This window comes from Kogia breviceps, chromosome 15, assembly GCF_026419965.1.
Source record: "Kogia breviceps isolate mKogBre1 chromosome 15, mKogBre1 haplotype 1, whole genome shotgun sequence".
In the NCBI taxonomy this organism is placed as follows: Eukaryota; Metazoa; Chordata; class Mammalia; order Artiodactyla; family Physeteridae; genus Kogia; species Kogia breviceps.
Genome location: NC_081324.1, coordinates 61876975 through 61901958, shown reverse-complemented (window position 1 = coordinate 61901958; position 24984 = coordinate 61876975). Strand labels below are relative to the sequence as shown.

At 50.6% G+C, this 24984-nt stretch overlaps 2 protein-coding genes across 25 annotated transcripts in view; one reads left to right on the top strand and one right to left on the bottom strand.

The window, feature by feature from the left end:
* The first annotated feature begins 2260 nt into the window (after positions 1–2260).
* On the top strand, positions 2261–24984 carry MPPE1 (metallophosphoesterase 1). 21 transcript variants are annotated; one of them, XR_010837088.1, is made up of 13 exons: positions 2425–2611; positions 3358–3420; positions 11045–11445; positions 14388–14496; positions 15650–15791; positions 16512–16614; positions 17161–17235; positions 17922–18030; positions 18143–18211; positions 18290–18412; positions 18998–19138; positions 23491–23674; positions 24019–24984. XR_010837088.1 is itself a non-coding variant. In XM_067016082.1 (13 exons), exons 3-13 carry the CDS (start codon positions 11150–11152, stop codon positions 24107–24109), a joined length of 1341 nt encoding a protein of 446 aa, XP_066872183.1. In that variant the 5' UTR covers positions 2425–2611; positions 3358–3420; positions 11045–11149; the 3' UTR covers positions 24110–24984. The 21 variants fall into 21 exon arrangements, 20 of the variants coding, with proteins under 20 accessions (XP_066872181.1, XP_066872186.1, XP_066872195.1 ...); XM_067016082.1 differs by having other exon boundaries at positions 23491–23573; XM_067016084.1 differs by having other exon boundaries at positions 23491–23573; positions 24368–24488.
* Positions 22084–24984, bottom strand: part of GNAL (G protein subunit alpha L) — an 87824-nt gene continuing 84923 nt past the window's right edge. For 3 of the 4 annotated variants that reach the window (XM_067016099.1, XM_059039447.2, XM_059039448.2), the window contains exons 11-13: positions 24581–24711; positions 23280–23347; positions 22569–22812 (exon numbers count right to left, since the gene is read on the bottom strand). In XM_067016099.1, the coding sequence (XP_066872200.1) occupies positions 22666–22812; positions 23280–23347; positions 24581–24711 (346 nt within the window). In that variant the 3' untranslated portion in view covers positions 22569–22665. Of the gene's footprint in view, positions 22813–23279; positions 23348–24580; positions 24712–24984 lie in introns of all 4 variants that reach the window. The other variant, XM_059039445.2, reaches the window with a different exon arrangement.

The window sequence follows — 24984 nt, the reverse complement described above, 5'->3', positions numbered from 1 at the left end:
CTAATGCTCATTCCTGAATTTACTTCTGAACATCCAAAAGGAGCAGCGTTCAGAGAGCTTTTGCAACACCTTCTGTTGCTGTCATCGGCGAGCTAACGTGTGAGAGCTTGCCTTCTGCAATTCCCTCTTTCCTAGTTTTATCTGCACTTCTTTCCTCCATGTCTCTCGTCCACGTCCTGCAAATTCTCATCCCACCCTGGGAGTCCCCCTCCATGTGGGGTCTTGTTCCAGAAGAAGAATTGCTCCAGCCCCTCAGGCCCATCTGTGGGCCCCTTGGCGCTGGACGAAGAAAAATCCTTCCTGTTTTCAGCTGCTCTCCTCTCCATGCTTCCTGCGGAACCTGATGCTATTTGGGGTTCCCTGTCATCAGGTCCATTAGATTCTTTACTGTTCCTGTTTCTATCTGCATCTACACTGATGTCACCTGGTCTTGTAGTGATCTGTGGTTCATCCTCACTCCCTTGACATTTGGGGGGTTTGTCGGAATAACTCGTCAGATCGTTTTGCCCTAAGCATCGTCTATGGGTTTTGGATCTGGTACCTACTCACTCAGTTCACAGCACCTAATGGATAAACGGCCCTTTAACCTTCAACACATCTGCGAAGTCTCTTTTGCCACGTAAGGAAACCTGTTTACAGGTCAGGAGATGTGGAATGGACATCTTTGGGGGCCATTATTCTGCCAAACACTGTGCCATACACCCACCTCCTTGCTTCAGCATTAGCAACATTTTGCCAATAGCGGTTATTCTCCTATTTCCCTACCGTAAAATATTTTTCTGGAGTATTAAAGAAAATTCCAGAAATCATATAATTTACGTATAAGTATTTTAGTATGATTCTCTAATCTTAAAAAAATACAGGGGAATTCCCTGGAGGTCCAGTGGTTAGGACTCCAGGCTTCCACTGCAGGGGGCATGGGTTTGATCCCTGGTCGGGGAATTAAGATCCCACATGCCGCGTGGGGTGGCCAAACAAAACAAAAAACCCAAAACCAACCAACCAACCAAACAAAAAACCCTGAGAGCATTATCATAGCAAAATTATCAATTCTTTAGTATCACCTAACATTCATTCCATGTCCAAGTTTCCCAATCTTTTAAAAAGTGTTTTTGGTTTTTTTTTGAAGTTAGTTTGTCCTAATCATGACCCAACCCAGCCCAGGCAGTGCATTTGGCTGCCTTGTTTCCCGTCTGATTTGCAACAACAGATCCTCCTCCTGCTCTCCTCCCTTTTGTCGTGATGCTACTTGTTCAATAAAGAAACTGGGTCATTTGGTCTGTAGACTCCCCACATTCTGGGTTCGGCTGACTTGCTTCCTGCTGGTGTAACATAACATGCTCCTTTGGTCCCTGTATTTCCTTAGGCTTGTAGTTCTAGGCTTAACCGGATTTCATTTCTTTTCCTTTTCTTATCCGGTTAGTGAGAATACTTTGGAGGTGATGCTTACCTCCTGTTGCATCATATCACTGTTCATACAGAGTCCAGTTGTGCCGGTTTTGCTGATGTTAAAATTGTTTATCTGGGCATTTTTGAAATTATTCCAATATTTTAATTAATAATAATTACCACTTACTGCTTTCTTACATATACCAGGCATTTTGCTAATTGTTTTCTATGCGACTTCTTATATTACATCTCAGTACATTCACTGTACTCACAGATTTGAAAAACAGACCGGACTTGGTTGTTTGGAAGACTCTGAACCGCTGCTCTGAGCCTCAGTTTGTTTTTTTGACATAGTGATTCTTGCTCTTGATTTACGGGGTTATTTTGAGGATTATTTTAAGTAAAGATATGAAAGCATATTGAAAAGTAGAACACGTCCTGCTATAGTGTTATAAAAAAAATTTAAAAAGAAAATCCAAAATAAACAGTTACTGTGATGTCTGTCTCACTTATTCCGCACCCGTTTCTGGCGCTGAGCCAGGCCCCGCAGAAGAGGATGAAAGCGGCCCGGTGCCAGAGCGCAGCAGCCGGAGAGGCGGGGACGCAGGTGAGCGGCCGCACGGCCACCCTCCGCGGAAGCCCGGGGAAGGGCCCAGAGCCGGCCCAGGGCCGCGCGCCCCGCTGTGCGCCCCTCTCTCCAGCACCCTCAGAGTCTCCAGCCACAGGCGCCCCTGCGCAGCGCCCTGTGTGCGTCCCCCCCCACGCCCCGCCCCCCGCTCCCCGCTCAGGCCCGCGCCCCGCCCCGCCCCGCCCCAGCGGCTCGCGCCTCCAGTGCGCCCCGCCCCTCCGCCCTGCGCGCCCCGCCCCTCCACCCTGCGCGCCCCGCCCCCCGCCCCTGCACCTCTACGCCCCGCTCCCCGCCCCCAGTGCGACCCGCCCCCCGCTCCCCGCTCCCCGACCCTGCGCTTCCACTCCTGAGCCTCTACGCCCCGCCCCCAGCGCTCCAACGGCGCTCGGGCCCCGCCCCGCGCGCCCGTCCGTCGTAGCCCGCTGGGTCCGTCGCCGAGCAAGCGTCGCGCCGCCGGCAGGTCCGGGACGACGGGCGCACTGGGGCTGGTGCGGGAACGCACGGGGCGCGCCCTGTGGACCCGCGGTGGAAGCCTGCGGACAGAGGCCGGCGCGGCTGGGCCTCCGGGACCGGAACAGGCGGCTGCGCAGGCAGGTGGGGGCCAGGCAGCCGGGCCCCGTGTCACCTCCGCGCTGAGGCGTCGGAGCTTGCGTTCGTTGCTGTTCCCGGCCCTGCGAGCTGCAGCCCCCTTTCCCTTTTAGGAACGCAGGTTTACCTCTTGAGAAAATGGTATACTGGAAATTATTTATTTGCTGGAAAATTACCATTACCTAGGGCCCATGTATTAAATTGTAGGGGCTGCTCCCTTCCTAGTTTGCTGCTGTAGATTTTAAAAAACCCGTCTTATTTTAAAATGTAATTTAAGATGGAAAATTTAACATGCAAACAGCCACTGATGACATTGTGGTAATAATGAATTTAACATTAATGGACAAGTATTAAACATGTTTTAATGCTAATTTTGGGGGGGAGGGAAGTTAGCTATTCAGTGATAGCTTTGAAGTTAAAAATCAGTCAATGGATGAAATATTTTGCTCCCAGTGATGGACTGCAGCTACTATTGTTGTGTGTTGGGCCATACAGAGCAATGTTGTATACGTGTTTTATGTGTAAGTATTTATACTACAACTTAGAAGAACTGTTCTTGGCCAGTAACTAATGTCGGTCGTTAGGTCTTTAGCTGTGTGGTTGTCGTTACTTTCAGCGTGGCTCAGGTTCCTTGTGTGGAGGAGGCAGCAGCCACTGTGCCCTCTAGGAGGTGATGCATTTACCGTTTTAACGATAGTTAATGAATGAAAGCTTATTCTGCCACCAAACACACAGTTTGTGTTTTATTTCAGGTAGAGGCGCTCTGATTTTGGGGAGCACAAACCAACCTTCATACCGGTCTCTGTGTTTAAAAGGTGAGAAGATGACCCAGTGATATTCCCCTGAATCCAAGCTCCCAACACTTTTTCTTCTTTTTTTAAATATAAAAGTAGTGAATTTAAATCTAAAAGGAAGCCCTTGTTATAGGACATTGTTAACTTATAGGGTCTTCTGTGTGCATGTGTTTGTTTTCTTCTTTAAAAAAATTGTGGCAAAACCTACATAAGTTTTACCGTTTTTAAGTGCACAGTTCAGTGGCATTAAGTACATTCACATTGTTCTGCAACCACCGCCACCATCCATTTTCAGAGCTTTTTCCTCTTCCCAAATGGAAATTCAATATCCATTAAATAATAATTCTCCATTCCCCCTACCCCAGGCCTTGGCACCCACCATCCCACTTCTGTTTCTATGGAATTGACTTCTGTAGGGCCCTCATATATAAATTTATTTATCTATTTATTTATGGCTGCGTTGGGTGTTTGTTGCCGAGCACAGGCTTTCTCTAATTGCGTTGAGCGGGGGCTACTCTTCGCTGCGGTAGGCGGGCTTCTTATTTCAGTGGCTTCTTTTGTTGCGGAGCCTGGGCTCTGGGCGTGCGGGCTTCAGTAGTTGTGGCATGTGAGCTCAGTAGTTGTGCCTCGTGGGCTCTAGAGCCCAGGCTCAGTAGTTGTGGCACATGGGCTTAGTTGCTCCGTGGCATGTGGGATCTTCCCGGACCAGGGCTCAAACCCGTGTCCCCTGCATTGGCAGGCGGATTCTTAACCACTGCTCCACCAGGGAAGTCGAAGGGCCCTCATATAAGTGAGATGGTACAGTATTTGTTGTTGTGTGTCTGGCTTATTTCACTCAGCATACTTTCCTCAGGGTTCATCCATGTTGTGGCCTGTGTCAGAATTTCTTTCCTTTTTTAAGGGTTGAATAATATTCCATTGTAATTAGATGTTCATGCAACATTTTGTTTACTCATGATTCATCCATCAGTGGACACTTGGGTTGCTTCCACTTTTTGGCTATTGTGAATTGTACTGCAGTGAAATTAGTGTACAAATATCTGAGTCTGTTCTTTCAGTACGTTTGGGTATGTACCCAGAAGTGGAATTCCTGGATCATATAGTTCTATTTGTAATTTGGGGGAGAACCGCCATACTGTTTTCCACTGTGGCTGCACCATTTTACATTCCCACCAATAGTGCACAAGGATTCCAATTGCTCCACATCCTCATCAGCACTTGTTATTTTGTTTGTTTTGTTTTGTTTTTGATAATAACCATCCTGTCCCTTTTTTATTTGTTTTGTTTTGAGTGACTTGCGTGAGGTCACACGCTGGGAAATAACACACTGGGGTGTGGGCTTCCCCGGCTGTTGGGATAACCCGGGCCCCAGACATTAGGGTAGACCCCAGGAGCTCCAAGCGCTTCTGTGTCCTTCCCTTTTAGAAGAAAGTGTTTTCTCCAAAGAGACTGGGGAAGACTGTCATCACTTCCCTCCAACCAGAGAGCTGCCCGGGCTCTTCCTCTGTTTGAGTCCCACGCTGAGGCTGGTGAGAGGATGGTTCTGGGCATGTGTTTGCCTGTCTTTACGTTCCCGCCTGGCTCCCACTCAGAGGAGCAGGAACAGCCTTTGTCCTTTTCCCTCTTGTGTCTGTGATGAGGGTAGACTGTTGTGCATTTAAAGAGAGATGATGGACCGAAACAGCCACGCTGTGTGTTCGTAATTCTAAAATGCCTGGGAAAATAAATAAAACTACATGTAAGCCATTAAGTCCACACACATTTATTGAGCATCTACTGTTTGTAGGCACCAAGTGGGCATGAGAGGGGGGACATGAAGATAAATGGGCTGGGTTCCTGTGCAGGGAGCGGAGAGCCTAGTGCAGTAAGAAGTATTGTTGATGTCATGGCCAGTGCACACAGGCACGTGTACAGAAAAACGGAGCTTAAAGCTTTACTCTGCCTTTCCTCCACAGTGTGCACTACAGGCTTGTCTTTTCTGTTTTGTTTTATTCTATTTTATTTTTAAAAATTTGGGTCAGAAACCCCAAACTGATTTTATAAACCAGTGATGAGTCTCTTCTAGCTTGTTGAAAAATTCTGGGATAGTAGTGTTATCGAACCAAACTTGGGTCTAATCTACTGACACCAGATTGTGGTGAAGGAAAATGTGGTATTTATTGGAAAGGCGCCAATACAAGGAGGACAAGTGGCTCGTGCTCTAAAACCCCAAACTCCCCAACGGTTTTTCAAAGAAAAGTTTTTATAGGCAAAATTTGGGGGGAGGGTGCAGGGTGTGTGTCTTTCTTCTGTTTGGTTGGTGGTGAGGTAGCAGGGCGGGTCTCCAGGAATCTTGTGCTCAGCCTGAAATTGCCTTCCTCCACCTGTGTGGGAGCCTTAGTTCTGCAGAAGAGCTCAAAGTCATTATTACTTGTATCTCTTGAGTGGGGAACCAGGACCCTGCCCCAAGGCTGCACTATTGTCTCTTGACTGTTACTTCCTTGTCTCTGCATTCCTTCCATTTCCTGAGTAGTAACTGTTTGAATCTGCCCTTTGGGACTCAGGAAAGGTCAAGGAGGTTGAGTGAAGCCTATTTTCTACAAATGAGAAATGGGGCACACAGAAAGGTCTTGTACCATAGTGGGCTCCATAGGGTCCTGCTCCATTTCAGTAGATGTTACTGAGCTGTTTTTTTTTTTACTGTTGTTGTCTGTGTTGTCAGGAATAAGAAGTGTGTGTGTAGTAGAAATCAGAATACCAAGATTCATCCCTGTAGGGGTCAGCAGGGCCTCCTACATGTAGATAAGCCAGGAGGGGTCCTAGACCTGTGAATCTGCCCCTTCATCCGAGGCCAGACTGAGCTGTGTCGGGAGCCTGTATGGCTTTCCTGCTGGGTTAAATTTGATGAGCTTAATAAAACTGACAAATTGAACTTGGGGAATGGAAACAATAATATTATATTAATTTTGCCTTTTGAGCCCAAACCTGCTAACACAGAGGAAAGCTTCTAATATGGACAGAATTATTCATCATTAATCCCAAGAAGGTAACACACAGAATATAGTCTTTATCATAACTTACCACTTCCTCCTCTTACAGGCTGGTGATACAGACGGATAAACACATCTTTTTCGTGTGTTTATTGATCAGGCAGGAGGGGATGGTGGCATCTGGGCCTGGGAGGGACCAGACCCCATGTTGCTTAGTCTAGGAAAGGACACGTTTTCTCTCCATTTGCCTGTGAGAGCCTGAACGTGGAAGGGACAGTGGTGGCATTTGGTGGTTCAAGCTGTGGCTGTGTTACCGGAAGGGGAACCACTTCCAGGGCCCAAGGGTGGGGTCTTTAACATTCAGAAATGAATTGTCCGAGGAGACACATGTACTGATGAATCAGAAGACTTTACTTCAGCGGGAAGGGGCACCCAGGTGGAGAGCAGCAGGGTGAGGGAACCCAGGAGACCTGCTCTGCGACATGCTTGTAGTCTCAGGGTTTATGGTAAAGGGTTTAGCTCCCGAGGTCATCTATGGCCAGTCATTTTGCTTGTGCCTGTATTTGGTCCAGTTCCTGGCAGTGTAGGCATCTCAGTCAAGATGGATTCCAGCGTGAGGGTTTCTGAGAGGTTGGCAGGACATATTGTAGGCTGGTGTCTGCTGCCTTCTTTTGGTCTCTCCCTAATTCTTCTGGCTGTCGGTAGCTTGTTTGTCAGTCTGTGTTCCTTATTAAGACCTCCTGTTGTAAGATAAATCCTGCAAGCGGTCATTATCCTCCCTGGGCAGGGCGGGCAGTTTCAGTTAGTGGTTCCCTAACAGCTGTGGGGATCTTAGGTCACTGGTTTTTATTATGGTTGAGATAAAACATAAGGTTTACTTTTGGTGAGGCAAGGGTCTGGGGGCTTCAGGTGTGAAGCGTTAGAAGCACCGTGTAGTGAATGAATGGAGAAGCAGGGTCAGCCCGGCAGCCATGGCTCACAGACCCTTCGGTCCCTGGCCCTCCTTCCCTGGACCTGCTGAGTTCCACTGACCGAGCCTGCGGGAATCCCTCAGGGTGTGAGCTTGACTCTAATATCGTCCTGAGAAGCCTGCCTCATAGGGATGAAATAAAATTCATGTTTTATGGCAAGACGAGAAAACCTTAGATACACATTTTTTCTCTGCCCATTTGGGCCTCCTCCCCCCTTTAGTGTGTGCTCTGCACCTGCAGTGACCAGCCCTCCTTACTCAGAGAGGGCCTTTCCGTCTTCATCTCATCAAGGGTCACAGCTCCTTACGGGGTGACCTTCCTTCTTCAACTTGTAAGGGACCGTGACAGCCCACCACCCACTGCTCGTACGTGCAGGTCTGGATTGTGTAAACTGTCAGTGATACATTTGATGTGTGACCCTTTGTCTCAGAAACAAAAGACCATCTCCCAGGTTGGCTTGAATAAAATTTTCCATTTTTTCCTTAGATCGACTGTTGGTTAATTTTACTGTCAACAATAGAAAGACTTACTTTAAAAAAAGAAAAAAAAGCACTTCTGTGAACATTTCTGTTAATCTCCATGGGTGCAGTGGGGGCAGGTGCTGTGACCCCGCGAGGCCCAGGAAGGGTCGAGGACTTGCCAAGGTCCTCCAGCAGAGCTGCGGTCGATTCTCACAGATGTGACGGAGGATGCAACACCGGAAGAAGGGCCAGGGCTGCTCCGTCTTGTTCTTTCCTGCCCCCGCCGGCTGCAGGGTAGTGATTGGTTGCCCATGGCTGCAGGTTCCCTCGAGCTGGGCCAGGAAGTGAGCAGCAGCCAGGTCCCTGAGGCCGGCTGCAGGCTGGGAGCGAGCAGAGGGCCGTAGGAAGCAGCTGTGGTGGAAGTGAAGTCTGGGCCCCTAGGGTGGGGCTCAGAGCGGCACCTGGCCTGGTTTCCCCACCGTGTCAACCCTAAACGCTGCCTTCACTTCAGGAGGTCAAGGGGGTGGGCTATGGCCATGATGTTGCAGACAGCGTTGGGAACATGACTTTGATGGATGGTACAGTGAGTTTTGGAAAGAGGAAGAAAAGCAGTTTCCAAGCTTTGAGCAAAAGGAATTCTGTTTGAAAGATTTGGTGTCAGAAGCTGTCAAATACGGTTTTCACTCTGATGGTGAGTTCTATTTTTTTAATGATGACACTGGGGTTTTCTCCAGAAAATGTGTCTTAACAGCCTCTGGCTGGCCTGCTGCCCCCCTTCTTTCCTTTCTTCCCCTTCCCTCCCTCCTTCCTTCTAAGTCCTCTGGTTTGTTTGTTCATGGCAGAAAGAACACGGAAGCCTGAGGAAGGGCCAGGGCTCGTGCCCTCTGACCTGTTTGCCTGGGCCCTTATCTAAGCTGACCGCTGTGGGGCATAGGGTGGGCTGGGAGGGGTCCCCGTGCCCTCGGTGCGAACCCACCGTGTCTCTGCTTGTCCTTGTGCTCTTGTGTCCTCCCCCCAGGGCGTGACCTCCCTGTGCTCCCAGGTCTCTGTCACCATGCTGTGGGGAACAAGGTTCTCTGATGGAGCAGTGGGTGTGGAGGAGCCATTTAACTTGTCCTTAGGGTTTTCTCGTTGGGAAACTGGGACCCACAGAGCAAAGGCTGCTGACGGAAGGCTCCAGACCAGCCCCAGGGCTGGGGCTCCCTCCCTCCCATCCTTGTGGGTGGGGACATTAGGGTCTAGCAAGTTTCAGCTGCTGTTTTGGCCTTGGCTTTCGGGATTTTAGGAGATTCTAGGACTTTGAAAGAAAATGGGACAGTGAGAGCAAGTGGTTTTGGTACATTTGAATGAGTCCAGGCTGAGGAGGCTGATGGTGTTGAGAGGGTTCGTTACTCCTTTGAATCCCTTTGGTTTTCCCTCTCTTATCAGCGAGCAGAGTCCGTGCCCCGAGTCATCACACTGATGGTCGTCCACATCTCAGGTGTGACCGTGATGAGTGCATGGCAGCAAAAAGAACTTGCTCCTCCTCCTCGTGCCGTGCGAGGAAGTGCTGGCCATGTGGGCAGAGGTTCGCGTGGGGTGACCACATGTCACGAGGCGGCGCTACCACCCATCAGAGCCGCTCTGCACTCTCCTTAGAGGAAACGGGTGGGGAGGACAGTCCAGGTCAGAGGGGAAGGGCTGGTTCCCATCACCGACGGCCCAGACCTGGGGGTAAAGCTGTTGTGTGTCGTGCGTCTTCCATGATTGCAGGTCACATGCGCGGCTGCCTGTGACCTCTGTGTCCCAAGGGACGTGTTTAAAGTCTAGCCTTTGAGTCCTGCTCCCTCTCCCATCGGGCACTTACTATAAACAATGCGGTTCATGGGCAGACACGGGACAGGATGGGGAGGTGGGAAGCACCTGCCCGTCATTTCCTCCTTTCTAAAAAGCCGCCTGTGGAGGTGAGCCCTGAGCAGTGCAGCCCCACAGCTGTCAGTCGTTGCAAGCAGGCTTCCTCATTGATCAGTTTCTTGTCTTTTCAATACTGTGTTGTGTTTTAAGCTTTTGTTTAATGGCTCAACATACACGTTTGACCCTGTTTGTTTTTAGGTGAGGTTTTGCTGTTTTTCTGTGTCTTAGGGGTTGTGTGTTATAAACCCCACTGTGGAGTAGGCTGGGCTTTTACAGGTGCAGGTGCAAACATTCTGGAAGCCGGACTTCGCGGTGATTGTTTTAAGTCCTAAAAGAATGAGTGTCCTTGTCCCTTTGGTTGTCAACCATATGAAGGTTTCCTAGATCTATCCTAGAAAATCACCTCCCTGGAAAGGACTCTCTGTATTTATTGGCTCAGTTAGGATCCATGGTGGGTATCTCCACAGCTCCCCCTGCCTTCTGGAGCTTCTCCCGAGGCTGAGCTCTGTGGCCTCCAGGTTACCACCTGTTGTAGGATCCTGGTCTTGAGCACTAGTGGAGGAACCTAAAGTGGAAGGCCACCTCTCAGAACCCACCTCAGGCCACCCTGTCATCAGCATTCTTGTCAGATGTGTCAAAAATGGATGCAAAGTTCATCTACGATTCAGATGAACCTGTGAACATTTGAAAGGTTCCCGAAGAGAGACAACCGCACATAAATGTCTTACAAAGGAAGGCCATCTAGAGTTTAAGGCTGATGTGCAGGTGAAAACCCATGTTTGTGGGAATGTGTGTAACCCAACGCAGTGTTCATGGCTGTGGCTGCATCAGACCCCAACCCTGAGCCAGTGAGGAAGCACCTTGTCTGTGAATGTCTACTTATTTTGTGGAAGAGCCGTGTAGATAAGTGGAGAATTCACACTAAAGGCAAAACATTACATGGGGCTACGGCCTGTTGATTTTTGAGGAGGTAGGTGGGGCATCCTTTTGGGAGCCAAGTGGCACCTGCTTGCTAATTGTTGACTTTTCCTGTTATGTCGCGCACCTTAAACATCCTTCTCTAGACTCCCTCCATCTCATGATTCTAAAGTAGTAATAAAACTTTGTCATCTTGGTGGGAAGATCATTCTAGTAGCTCTATCCTGTCACATGGAGGTGTAGAGACTGCCTCGAAGCCACTGTTTCCCTTATCTGTAAGTCACGTGGTGGGTTGTTCTTGTGAAAGTACAGGACAGTCCTGTTTATCTGGGAAGGTGATAGGGTTCTGGAACTTGCTAGTTCTTAATGGAGGGCTAGTGACAGTGGCTTGTTAAGGGACACACATCACCCGGTCCTCTTCCTTTCCCTGCAGGTACTCGGCTAAGACACCAGCGCCAGCTGCACCTGGCCAGGAGTCTAGTTTCCTTGTGGGAAGTCTCGTGGATTTGACTTGGCTGCTGCACCCCCAGGCAGGGACATGGCTGCAGGGGACATGGCCTCGACCCGGCTGGGGGCCAGGAGGCAGCACCTCCGTCCACTGAAGAGGAGGGGCTTGGTGCTGCTGAGACTCACGGCCATCATCTTTGCTCTGCTTCTCTTTTGTGAATTTCTAATCTATTACCTAGTGATCTTCCGGTGCAGTTGGCCTGCAGTGAAAACTTCCGCAGATGCCGGAGGACTCGGGACCCCTGAGCCTGTGCTCAGGGTCATGTTCTTGGCTGACACCCACCTGCTCGGGACTGTGAGAGGCCACTGGCTGGACAAATTACGGAGGTAGGGGCTGGACAAATTAAGGAGGGTTTTCTGCAGGTCTGTAGGCTGGAGGCTTCTCAGCCTCTCCCCACGGGTAGGGCCTCACGGCTTTAGGGAAGTGTTCATTATTTTCTCCTCAAAGAAGGACGTTTGGGGCATTTGGCTTTTCCTTTAACTTACTGTTTACTGAGTGTCTGTTACGTACAAGGACCCAGGATTGTGAGTCGGGTGTGGGTCTGAGTCCTGTGGCTCTGGACTAGTTATCAGTCCTCTGAGCTCCTTTGTCTCCCCGTCTGCAAGTGGGTTCATACGGGAAACCTCACAGGCCATGTGGACAAGGTCCGCGGAGGGGTCTCCCTCTCCCCCTCACCTCTCTGGTGTGAAATTATTATTATTATTATTATATTTTTTTGTGGTACGTGGGCCTCTCACCGCTGTGGCCTCTCCCGTTGCAGAGCACGGGCTTCGGATGCGCAAGCTCAGTGGCCATGGCTCATGGGCCCAGCCGCTCTGTGGCATGTGAGATCCTCCCAGACCGGGGCACGAACCCGCGTCCCGTGCATCGGCAGGCAGACTCTCAACCACTGCACCACCAGGGAAGCCCTGGTGTGAAATTTTGAGCCCTTGGGTTTGCCTCTCTGGGACACTGGAGGAGGAGCAGATTTGTGGTTGTTTCCCTGGGGACAGCTTAGACCTGCTTGGCTTAGTTTGTTTTCTCATTGGAAGGCTTTAAAAAATTTTTTTTGAATTATTTATTTATTTATTTTTGGTTGTGCTGTGTCTTAGTTGTGGTAGGTGGGCTCCTTAGTTGCGGCTTGTGGGCTCCTTAGTTGCCGCTCGCTGGCTCCTTTAGTTGCAACATGTGTGCTCCTTAGTTGCAGCTCTTGGCCCCCTTAGTTGTGGCTCCCAGCTCCTTAGTTACAGCTCACGCGCTCCTTACTTGTGGCATGCGAACTCTTAGTTGCAGCATGCATGTGGGATCTAGTTCCCTGACCAGGGATTAAACCCGTGTCCCCTGCATTGGGAAGCGGATTCTTAACCGTTGAGCCACCAGGGAAGTTCCTAAAAATGTTATTTTTAACTGTGGTAAAATGCAAATAATGTAAAACTTACCGTCTTAACCATTTTTAAGTGCACAGCTTGGTGGCATTAAGCATATTCACAGCACTGTCCAGCTGTCACCCCATCCATGCCTAGAACCTCATCATCTTCCCCAGCTGAGACTCTGTCCCCACTGAACATTGACTTCCCCTCCCCTCCCCCAGCCCCTGGTCCCCCACCATCTACTTCTGTCTCTAGCAACTTGACTGCTCTGTGTCCCTCAGTAAGTAGGTCCCACAGTGTTTGGCCTTTTGTGTTTGACTTGATTCACTGAGTGGAACGTCCTCCAGGTCCACCTGTGTGGTGGCAGGTAGCAGGATCTCCTTCCTTTTTTTTTTGTGGTACGCGGGCCTCTCACTGTTGTGGCCTCTCCCGTTGCGGAGCACAGGCTCTGGACACAACAGGCTCAGCAGCCACAGCTCATGGGCCCAGCTGCTCCGCGGCATGTGGGATCCTCCCGGACTGGGGCACGAACCTGTGTCCCCTGCATCGTCAGGCAGATTCTCAACCACTGTGCACCAGGGAAGCCCTTCTCCTTCCTTTTTGAGGCTGAGTTTTACTCTGCTGTCTAGACAGACCACATTCTGTTTATCTGTCATCTGTTCCTGGACACTGGGTTGCTTCCACCCCTTGGCCTTTGTGCTTGATGCCATGAAGGCAATTGATGGCGGTGCTTCCTGCCCTGGTGGCCCTGTCCCTGGCACGTTTTTGTCACCATGGCTTCATTTGTGCCTCCCTGGGCGGGCCTGTACTCCTGTGGGCGGGAATGTCCTCCAGTGCTTGGGATGTCCCCAGGGTGGGCGCAAGAGGCGGGATGGACGGCGGGGCTGTTGTACCTTCTTCCTCGGAGTTTTAAACCCCAGGAGGCATGAGCTAGACCAGGGCTAGGGCAAGGCCCAGGCTCTCTGTTTGGGCCTCACCTAGGGAGCCTTGTTTATGAGCAGTCCTGCAAGCAGGCTGCCCTGTCCTCCTGCTGCTGCTTCTACACGCTTTCCTCGCCAGGGTGAATAACAGTAAATCAGGGCAAACCAAGATGTGTATTTGTGAGGTGTCCTGGGTGAAGCAGTGGCCCTGCAGAGAGGTTTCTTGGCCTCAGTATCCCCTGACGGACAGTTACCGTCCCCTCTATTGTGCACCGGACGTAACGCCCGCTTTAGGAGGGGAGAGGAGCTGGGATCGCAGGACAGTGGTGGAGTCGGAGTTGGCCAGGGAGCTGGAGGCGGGGCAGGCGCTGCCAATTTGAAACCCCACCTGTGTGGGCGCCGTGCCCGCTCGCTTCATCCCGTGACTATCTGTGAAAGCAGGTTTCACTGTCTTGTTGACCACAGAGAAACCAGGAATCAAAGGCAGTAGGCAGCGTTGATGAGGCGACCACGGGTTGCTGAGGGGCGCCTGCCGTGTTGGGCTGTGGCCTGTTGGGCTGCAGGCCCGAGGCTCTGAGCGGTCGTATTCCTCCGGGAGTTCTGATGCTGGGCTTTGTCTCTCGTCTCCCCCAAGAAGCCCTGTGCTGCATCTCCTCCGTGTGTCCGTCAGCATTGGCATCTTTGGAAGCCTCATCCAGGCCTTCCAGGCCCCTGGGCTCTGGTGAAGGAGGGACAGCTTCATGTGCAGGGTGGGGCTGGTCTGAGGGTCCCACCCAGGGAGGCAGTCCTTGCTGTGGTGGGAGGGGCAGCCTGATGGTCCCCTGGTGCCTTTGCCCCCTCAGTGAAGCAAGTGGGGACCCTGGCTCTTCCAAGCAAGGGGGGCTGTGGAAGAAGGAGTGGGGACCTTTAGTTCACATTTTAAATGGCCCATCAGACCATCCGCTGGATGTAGCTCCACCCGAGAAGTGGACTGACCCTTCCTTTCCTCTTGGTCTCCAGGGAGTGGCAGATGGAGCGAGCCTTCCAGACGGCGCTGTGGCTGCTGCAGCCCGGAGTCGTCTTCATCCTGGGAGACGTCTTTGACGAAGGGAAGTGGAGCTCCTCCCAGGTAGGACCCTGCGACCCTGGAGCCCTGGTCCTGTGCTGAGGTCTTTGGGCTCTGTGTCAATGACAGTCCTGAGTTAGGTCAGCTCATCTTAGGTTTGTCTGTGTAGGAGACACCTGGGTTAGCCAGACGCTTCCCATGAAGCTCTCGGAAGGGGAAAAGTAACCAAGAGGGAAGCGTTTCAATTGTCCCCGGAGTTACAGAGTACATGCTGAAAAGTAGCTTGACTTTAGGCTCTTAAAATATAACGGCTGGGGCTTCCCTGGTGGCGCAGTGGTTGAGAATCCGCCTGCCGATGCAGGGGATACGGGTTCGTGCCCCGGTCCGGGAAGATCCCACATGCCGCGGAGTGGCTGGGCCCGTGAGCCATGGCCGCTGAGCCTGTGCGTCCGGAGCCTGCGCTCCGCAACGGGAGAGGCCACAACGGAGGCCCGCGTACCACCAAAAAAAAAAAAAAAAAAAAAAAAAAAAAAATATAACGGCTGTATCATGAGATTGTGCTATGTACAGGTTACTTGCTTTCCTTTCATTTTCCTTTCTCTGAGGAAGGTTGGGGGAGCCGGGCCCTGGTGGGAGGTTCCTTTGCCCTCAGGCCCGAGACCGGGTGATGTGAACCTTTCCACAAACCAGAGAGAAAGGCCCTTCTCACCTTGGCTGTCAGAATGCTTTGCCTACTACATTCCTGGGATTAATGGGGAAAAAAGCTGTTCTTGCTGCTTAGTTAAAAATGTGCTGATGGTTTTGGAAGATTTTTTTCTTTTGGCTGCGCCGTGCAGCATGTGGGATCTTAGTTCCCCAACCAGAGATCGAACCCGCGCCCCCTGCACTGGGAGTGCAGTCTTAACCAACTGGACCACCAGGGTAGTCCCCTGGAAGATATTTTTAAAAATTCATTGAAATTTCCCAGGACGGTCCTAAGCTGTACAAAGAAAGTCTTGGTCCAGGTATGATAGAAACCCAGTGTTCATAGGGTTGCAGTGTTTGTTGTGATCTAGTGCAAAAGTAATTATGAAATAATGGAAATGCTGTATGTAAAAAGCAACTAGTTATAAAATGAGGTTGGATATAGATGTTAGTTTTGCAAATCAAGGGGAACATTTTTTTTTTTTTTTTGCGGTACGCGGACCTCTCACTGTTGTGGCCTCTCCCATTGCAGAGCACAGGCTCTGGATGCGCAGGCTCAGCGGCCATGGCTTACAGGCCCAGCTGCTCCACGGCATGTGGTATCCTCCCAGACCGGGGCACGAACCCGCGTCCCCTGCATCGTCAGGCGGACTCTCAACCACTGCGCCACCAGGGAAGCCCGGAACATTTTATCTTTTTCTAATTTTATGTTATTCTAACCTTAAGTATTATTTGTTAAAGTCTTTGTAAATGTATTGAAGGAATCTGTATCCAGCTTGTTTCCCTAGGTTGGGCCAAATTTAAAACTTTTAGGATAAAGTTGACTACTATTCAACTAGGTATCGTCCAGCCTGGAGTGTTTGTCCAGTTTAGTTTTTTCGGCTTAATAAAAATAAGAACTAAACAAGCATCATTATCAAGCTTTAACTGTTAAAGTCAGAAAAGTCTTGAGAGATTTGTTGGGCTTTGTCTTTCCCCCCACGTCTCATTGGGCCCTACCCCACCGTCCAGCCTCAGGGAGTGTGACCCCGCGGGAGCTGCTGGTCCTCATCCTGGGGAGACACACAGTGTACTTGACGTTTCTGCAGAGCCCATTCTTAGGACATGCCCAGATCTGCAGGCATCCTCACTCAGCCTGGGGTCCGTGCGTGGCCGTCAGGTGACCTTGAAGTAGTGGGTGTATGAAGCAGGTGGTTTGAGGAGATAACACCATTTCATTAAAATTTGGCATCAAATTAGATAGTTAAAATATTAAGTTAGTTTTGGGAAAAGAATGTTAGAAATTCCGCACGTTGGCTTTATGAATGTCTGATCTGGGCGGGAGTGACTTCCTCACCCTCAAAACAGGGCAGGGAAGGCTCCCTGGCCACAGCAGCGGTGCTTCTCCCTGCAGGCCTGGGCAGACGACGTGGGGCGCTTCTGGAAGATCTTCCGACACCCGCCCCATGTGCAGTTGAGGGCTGTGGCCGGCAACCATGACATCGGCTTCCATTACCAGTGAGTGGTCAGAGGAGGCCCCTGCACACGGTTGTGCCTTCCTGCCTGCCCAGCCTGGGGGGCCTTACCTGTGCGGTCAGGTGGCGGGGCTCCACGCGGGCGGGACTGCTGTCCTGCACATCATACGCCTGCCCCACGGCTGATCTGTATGTGCCCTGGAGTGATCCTAACTTGAAACTTACATTTCGTGGCCAGTTTTCTTCGGGAATCAGAAAACAAGATGATTTGGGCTTTACTAGCTAATGTTCACACAGTGCTTCTGATGTGCCAGCCTGTTAGAAGCACTGTACTTCTGTACATTTAATCTCTTATTTTACCTATTATTTTTTATTACTTTACCCACTGTACCAGTGAGGAAGCTGGGGCCCCGGGGATGAAGCCGCTAGCCCCAGGCTCCAGGCCCTGGGCTGGTCAGTGGTGGGGCAGTGGGGGTGGCACCTTGCCCACCTGGGGCCCGTGTGAGCTCAGAACGAAGGGTGCTGGTCGAGCCCTCAGGTCCCGGAAGTTACTTTCTGTGTTCAAACTGTTTCTTTTTACAATTGATAGGATGAACACATACAAAATAAAACGATTTGAGAAAGTTTTCAACCCTGAAAGGCTGTTTTCTTGGAAAGGAATTAAGTGAGTATCATCTGTGAATTCTTATGAAGACTCCTAGAACTTGAATTTCCTTAAGAAAGTTTAAACACGATGGTCATGTCCCAGATCATTGGATTAATCGGCTTCTTATCTCTAAATTCTTTAAGTGTCAGGCACCTTCTTCGTGCCCGGTGGACTTGCATGTGGGAAAGGAAGGCACATGTAGTGGGCGTCTCTGATGGTGCACTAGAGGGAAGGGGGCCCAGGGAACCACAGCTGGCCTTGTTGTCAATCCCAGTTTGGGCTCCTCCAGCCCAGCTAGCTCTGCAGCACCCCTACCCCCCGCCGGGTTTTAGGCTCTGCTCTGTTGTCTTATTTCACGTCATCTCCAAAGGGAGCCAGGGTGTGTGGGTGGGTCTTTGTCTCCCCGTTTTACAGCCGAGGTCCAGGCACACGAGGTCAGACGCTCAGCATGGCAGTCACCTGGGACCTCTCACACGTTCAGGGTGGAAAAGCCTTTACCGTGTCTTGGACTCGCCCAGAGATGCTGTTTTGTCCTCTTAGCATCGTCTGCACCTGCAGACATGGCACAGCTGGGCTGAGACGTACAGCTGTGCTGGGGTTTCTTCCCCCAGAAGAATGTGTGTGTGTAGCTTCTGTGTCCCAGGGACACAGTCGCCAGTGGACAGCACAGGTGGCCCATGGCTGATCTCCTGCCCTTGCCTCAGTTTCGTGATGGTTAACAGCGTTGCACTGGAAGGGGATGGCTGTGACATTTGCTCTGGAGCAGAGGCTGAGCTCCTGGAAATCTCTCACCGGCTGAACTGTTCCCGGGAGGTAGGACTCCACACCCTCCCACCCCCAGGGCATGGCCTCCCCGCCTTCCCTCCCCACCGTCCACTGTCCAGTGAAGGTGGAGGTGTGAGTTAAGGGCCTGACCTCTGACCAGCAGGAGCATCGCCCCCAAGAGTGTGGAGACGGGCAGCAGCTGCCGGCCTCGGCCCCCATCCTCCTGCAGGTGAGGGGGTACCCGCCCGTGTTTGGAGGAAGCATCCAGGGTCTTAAGGTCCCCTGACTCCTCTCTGACCCTGGACAGCACTTCCCGCTTTACCGGAGAAATGACGCCAACTGCTCCGGGGATGATGCGGCACCCCCCGACGAGAAGTACACCCCCTTCAAGGAGCGCTACGATGCGCTCTCCCAGGAGGCCTCGAGGAAGGTTTGCTGCCTTTGGGATGCAGGGAGGTGGGGACACAGGGACGCGGGGTGGGACAGGCAGTGCCTGCACAGCTGTTCCATCCCCCCCCCCCCGGAAACCCACTTCTGTTCCCTAAGATCTAGTTAATAATGTTCTCAGCTATTCTTTATTCTGTTTTCCCATCACCACGTATTGGGGAAGGTGAATGACACTAAGAGTTAAGTTTTTAGGGACTTAATTAGAATGTGCTTTCTTAAGTGTGTGTGTCTGTGTGTATATATTCACATGAATATTTATATACTATATGGTGTATGTGATATGCAAAGCAAAATATAAGTACATTTATGAAGTAGATTTATAAAAATATTTATAAAGAGAAAATATAATTAAAAATATGAAATCTGGGATGAGAAGAATAGATTCTCCCTAAGAGCCTGAGCTCAACTTTTGGTGGAGTCTAAACCACCCAAAGATTTTCAGGGCCGAGGGAAGCAGGCCCGCGGGCGGGGGCTTCGTGGTAGCCACGGGGCGATGGCCGCGGGGTGGTATCTGTGGCGGTGGCCCTGGGCCCCGGCCGCACTCTCCCCACCTCCACTGTCACTGCAGCTGCTGTGGTGGCTCCGGCCGCGCCTGGTCCTCAGTGGCCACACGCACAGCGCCTGCGAGGTCCTGCACGGGGCCGGCGTCCTGGAGGTCAGCGTGCCATCTTTCAGTTGGAGGAACAGAAACAACCCCAGTTTCATCATGGTACGTGAACCTTTATTTTTGTCTCAAAGCTTTCATACGTATTTAAATCAACACAGTGATCAACTACTGAATTGCTGCAATCTGTGAAAATACACAGAAGCTGTAAACACCACCCCCCAGGCACACCAGCAGGAACACCTCTCAGGGGACAGTTGCGGCTGCGGGGGGACACCTCAAGCCGTCTCATCCTGCGTCCCTGCAGTGCCCTCAGCTCTGCCTGTTCCGTTTTCTAAGGAAGCAGGGTCATCTTGTGTTATTTTCCAGACATGCCCATTTGTTCTGACAGAAAAATGCTATAGCTCTTGGACGTTTATTAAAGATGTTAATTAGTGATGACCTGAAGCTTCAGCTCCTTTCTTGGACCCATGAGTCCAGCATCCAGGTCACAGTGCTTTCATGTCGGGGGCTTTTACTTCATAACAAGATGGGGAAAACTTCCTGTTTTCAAATTCAAAGTAAATGAACGTGCCCCACTGTAATTCCACATAGCAAAAACATCTACCAAAAAAAAAAGGAAAAGCCCACTGAGATGCCCCCAGCACACGTATTTCTGTCAGCATCAAGTGGCATGGAAAACAGCCGTGTCCTGCTTGTTCCTGGATGACCACTGGTGCTAAGTCTCCAGGCCTCTGAACCCCTCTGCCATGTGCCCCCGCAGGCTTTAGAGGAACCCCCCCATGCCAGGGGCTAGATTCAGTGGAGGTCAGCTCCAGGTTGTGTGCACTCAGCACATGGGGACCCAGTGCTTGGAGGCGGGTGGGCGCTAAAGGCTGTGCCCTCAGTCTCAGGTGCCTCAAGCCCAGCGGCTGCCTTTCCTCGGTCGGGTCTGCGGGTTGGCGCTGTCACGGCAGCTAATGGTCTCGCTTACTCTCCAGGGCAGCATCACGCCCACAGAGTACGCCCTTGCCAAGTGCTACCTGCCCTGCGAGGACACGGTTCTGACCACGTACTGCACGGCGTTCGGGGGCCTCGTGCTCCTCACGTTAGTCCATGCTGGGCTTGTAGCCTCACCTTTTCATTTCGGTTGGAACATGCTCAGAAAATTTAAGACCACGTGAGTAGCAGGAGACGTTCTGCACTTAGTAGTAAGTCCTGAACCCAACGAAACTGAACTTCGGGCACTGCTTATGGAGGGCGAGACCAAAGTGGGCCATGGGCACAGCTCGTAGGATCTGGGTTGCTGGTGCAGAGTCCTGCAGAATCAATAGTTGATTGTGCTGTTCTCACGCTGCGAAAATGGGACTTGTCTCTACAGCAGGTCTGTCTTCTAGTTTTATCAAATATATGTGTAATCAAAGATTGTGTCTGTACAGTGTGTAAAAGCTATGAATGTCATCACTTGCATGCACTAGACAGCCTTCCTTCCCCAAGACGGAGGGTTGGCTGTTCACAAATGCTGGGTTTGATTCTGTCCTCCTATGAGTAGTTCTCAAGTTCTTATATTTTATAAAGCTGTATACTTAAAATAAAATACAGATGCTACGAGCAGGAATACATTGTTCTCAAGACTTTTGTATTTCTGTGCTAAATTAATGGAATCAGATTTTTATTAATTAATTAATTATTTTTGGCTGCGCCACGCAGCATACAAGATCTTAGTTCCCTGACCAGGGATCAAACCTGTGCCCCCTGCAGTGGAAGCACAGAGTCTTGACCACTGTACCGCCAGGGAAGTCCCTGGAATCAGATTTTTAGGTGAGTGTAATTTTCTCTCCAGCAGACCAAGTTGTCAAATTTGAATTGAATGCCTGTCAGTGATCAAAAGAAACTTGAAAAACGGACCAGAAAGAGGCTTTTGGTATTTAAAAATAAATATGCCGTGATAATTTTAAACCTGATAAAATGTATTCTTTTTGTGTTTTTTTTCCCCTAAGAGTCTGGCTCTTCAATCAGACTTTTAAATAGGAAGTTTAGTTACAGCGGAATTATTGAATACTAATGCATGTAAAAATATACAACTTCATTTTTTTGGGTGTATGTGTGGGGCTGTAGCTCTTCAGATTTTCATGTTTTACTATGAAAATGCAATGGAAACTGAAAATCATTTCCACTTTATATGTCTCAGTTCAACTGAGTTTTATGAAATAAGGATGACAGGAACAGGCATTCGATGATAATGAAATAAAAAAAAGTGTGATGGTGCATTGTCTGTAAAGTTGTCATCCTTTATTTCATGGAAGAGCAGTATTTAAATGTGGATGAGTTTACAAAGGATTTTAAGATGCTGCTTTATAGAGTAAACTTAAAAATATTAAAGACTAAAAGATGAAATGGAAGTTAATGCAGTAACGCAGGCTAGGCTGCCCCATCTCTGCATTTGTGTCGTTGAAATATAACCTTGGACAATTTAAAAGATTGTCTTTGACCTGAGAAAACCGCCCTCAAGGCCATGGATAGATGAGAACAGTTTTCGAGGTCTTGAGCTGGATGTAACTCATGAGGCTGCATTTGCAAGTCTTGCAAGGTTGAGAAACAGGCATGTATTTTGACTTTGTATTTCAAATAAAGGTTTTGTAATGTTTCTTCTTCAAAAGGCAAATCACGTTCTATCCTTTGATTCTCCAAGGCCAGACACAAACCTGGAACCCTTGTCTTTTTCTCGCTCTTTGTTTACGATGAGACCTGTGGTCAAATAAGTGGTTCAAAAACTTTGACTAAGGGAATGGGTGACCTTGGAAAAGTCTTTAGATTGCCAGATAATTGAGAAACATGTTTTCTGGAGAGAAAAAACATCCTTGGTTCCCTGAAAGAAGCTTGTGATGTGGGTGTGGCATTTTTGAAATGTGGATGATTAATGTGTATCATTTATATTTATATAAATTTATATATATATATATTTATCAAGGAGTATTGTTAAAAAGTACCAACCTGATAAAATACCCTAAACTCTCTATACACCATTCACTCCCTTTCTCAGAGCAAGCGGCAGTATGATGACAGCTGTTCAGCACAACAGAAACACGTTTCTTTTACAGGGACAGCCATAGTCAAGGCACGGAGATCTACAGGGATTTTCCTTGAGTAGTTATACAAAATAATATTACATTTCGTGGTCTGTACAGTGTAATAAACCAGCAGTAAAACAACAAAAAGAACCTATGAAAGGAGGCCGTTGCCTGAGCAGCGTGAGTCTGGGGACCATCGTGGACGGGACACATGTGGCCAGAGCGAGGGGGGGGTTTCTGCTGATGTGTGGACGGTCAGAGGGGCTCTGACACAGAGGCTGAGGCCAGCCGCCCCTGGAGACAGGACTGAAGGGGGTTCTGTCCCCACAGCGGCTTGGGGGCTCCTCTGAGTCGTGGGCCCATGGGGTCAGAAGGGCGACACCCTGTCACGCTTGGGCCACTGCGTCTCCCCATCTGCCAAGTTCTCCATGAGTCGGGGCCCCCTCACCCCCACACAGACCGGGGCGGGGAGGCAGGGGCAGAGGTGGCCGGGGGCCCGGCGGTCATGAGAGCCCGCACAATGGACGGGGACTCGCTGCTCTGTGCTGGGCGGCCCTGGGACGTGGGGCGGGGTTGGGGGGCTCACAGGAGCTCATACTGCTTGAGGTGCATCCGCTGGATGATGTCCCTGCAGTCGTTGAAGACGCGGCGGATGTTCTCTGTGTCCACGGCACACGTGAAGTGCGGGTAGCAGTAGTGCTTGCCGTCGCCCGTGGCCGTGCTGATGCGCTGCGGAGACGCAGCCCGTCAGCGCCGGGGGCGGGGGCATCTGTGTCAGGGCTGAGCCCCCCAGATCTCACTTTTTATGTAAGTTTGAAATCATCTCAAAATACAGAGGTTTTTCAAAAAGGGAACGTCTGAACCTGAGCAGGTACATTTCCACGTGACCCTTGAGCCGAGGAGAGGCCACACCCCACATCCCACTGAAAGGCAACACGCAAGCTGGGTCGGCCGTCTCAGTGCCTCAGTGCCGCCCCGGGGCCTGTACCCTGCCTATTCCTGCTGGGAAGCTGTGTGACCTGAGGTCGGAAGTCCGACCTCTCTGAGCCTCCGTGTGCTCAGCTATGAGATGAGGGAAGGACACCTTCCCATCCCTCATTGTTTGGGGGAGATTAAATGAGCTCGTGAGAGACTAAGTGCAAAGAGCAGGGTCACCCTAAGGTGGCAGGACAGCAAAGGGGAAGGAAAATGCTCACCAAGAACAGATCCCGGATGAAGAACTTAGCTCTTGTGACTTTGGGATCTTCTCCTGCATCTGGTGTTGCTGTAGAAAATCAAAGGGAATTTTATTTAAGTGACATGACACACAGATACAGCAGGATGGAGGCTGTGCACACAGAGCACGGAAGCACACGGGCCATGCAGCCAAAGTCTGAAACGTGACCTTCGTCTCTCTCTTCCTCCCAGGTCACTTTGACTTCAACAGTGGTTTGTGTTTGGTGCCGGGTGAACAGCTTCTCCTCAAGTCAGATGAAGCGTCTTACTAACTGGTGAGCCAGCCCCCAGTCGCCTGCACCTGGTGAACCGTCCTGCAGGGAGGGCTGCCAGCTCATCCTGAGACTTTTCCCAGGAAAAATGCTGACCAGACAGGGTAAGGGGAGCGAGGGGCTGGTTCCCAGGAAAGGTCAGAGCACGCCCGGCTGCTGCGGGGTGGGTGGCATGGGGGCTGGGGTGCTCCCAGATGGCGGCTGCTACCCGGTCCCAGGAAGCACCCCGCCAGGCTAGCTGAGGTTGGTGCAAAGACCGCGATACATTTCTTAACTTCTAACTGAAGTTTCTGGGAGAGCCCCCTTCATCCTGCTTTATCCAGTTTGAGATTAAACCTTGAGGAATGGGGTTATTTTGCCATAAGCAAATCCCTCCTTGGAGACTCTGGTGGCCCAGGAAACTCAAAACCCAAGAGCAGCCACTGGAAATGAGTCCCGATTCCTCCAGGTTTGCCAGGCGGGACCTTCCAGGCTTCAGCACTGAAATTCCCACGTCCCAGGAGCCTCACAGCCTCCCAGGACGGCTGGTCACCCGATGAAGTCACCATGCTGTGGCCAAAGTCATCGCTGGGGACAGAGCCCTCAACACGGTGGTCGGCAGCGGGCAGCTTGGGACAGAGGTTACTGCTGCCCCATTCCTGCGGGCCCGGCTGGAGTGGCTCGGACAGCAACTTCCCTATCTGACACTGTGGGGTCAGCAGGCAGGTCCAGGCGGACCGACCGACACGGGGCCCCGGGAGGCAGATTCCCCGCAAACCCCGCATTCACGTCAAGCTTCCCTTCCTCCTCCTGCTCAGCGTGGACCAAGCTAAACTCTGAAAATTTTAACAAATGGGACCCTAAGGACATTTTAATACTCTAGAAGCTTAAGGGTGGGGCAGGAGTCAAGAAGATTGATCTAAATTAACTGAGTTTCCTAGATTCATCAGAACCATAGGAATTACAGTTACAGGGCTATTGAAAGAACAATTCTTTCCCTTAATCGCAAGATACTTGTTTTGGAATCTTACCGTCTTCAGGAACAGTATAATTTGCATACTCTGGGAAATAGTCTTCAATTTTTGATTTCCCTGCCAAGACTTTTTCTGCCAGCATATCCTGTTTGTTCAAGAACAAGATGATGGAAATGGTCCGTAACCACCTGGAAAGGAGCAGGAAACACACACAGGTGTGGGTCCACTTGCCTGAGCAGGCACCTCTGTCGCAGGCATTATCCACGGAGAGGACAACGTGCTGCCCTCCGGACGAGGCGCTGGGCTTGGGATTATTCGATGCCCCGGAACCTCAGCCCCCACTCCATCTGCACACAAGACTCCCTCATGAGGATAAACTCTCAGGAGGAGGATTCAGCTCCACAGGGCTGTACTGGCGCCAAAGCCAAGGTTCACGTCAGGAATAAATACACTGGGATTTG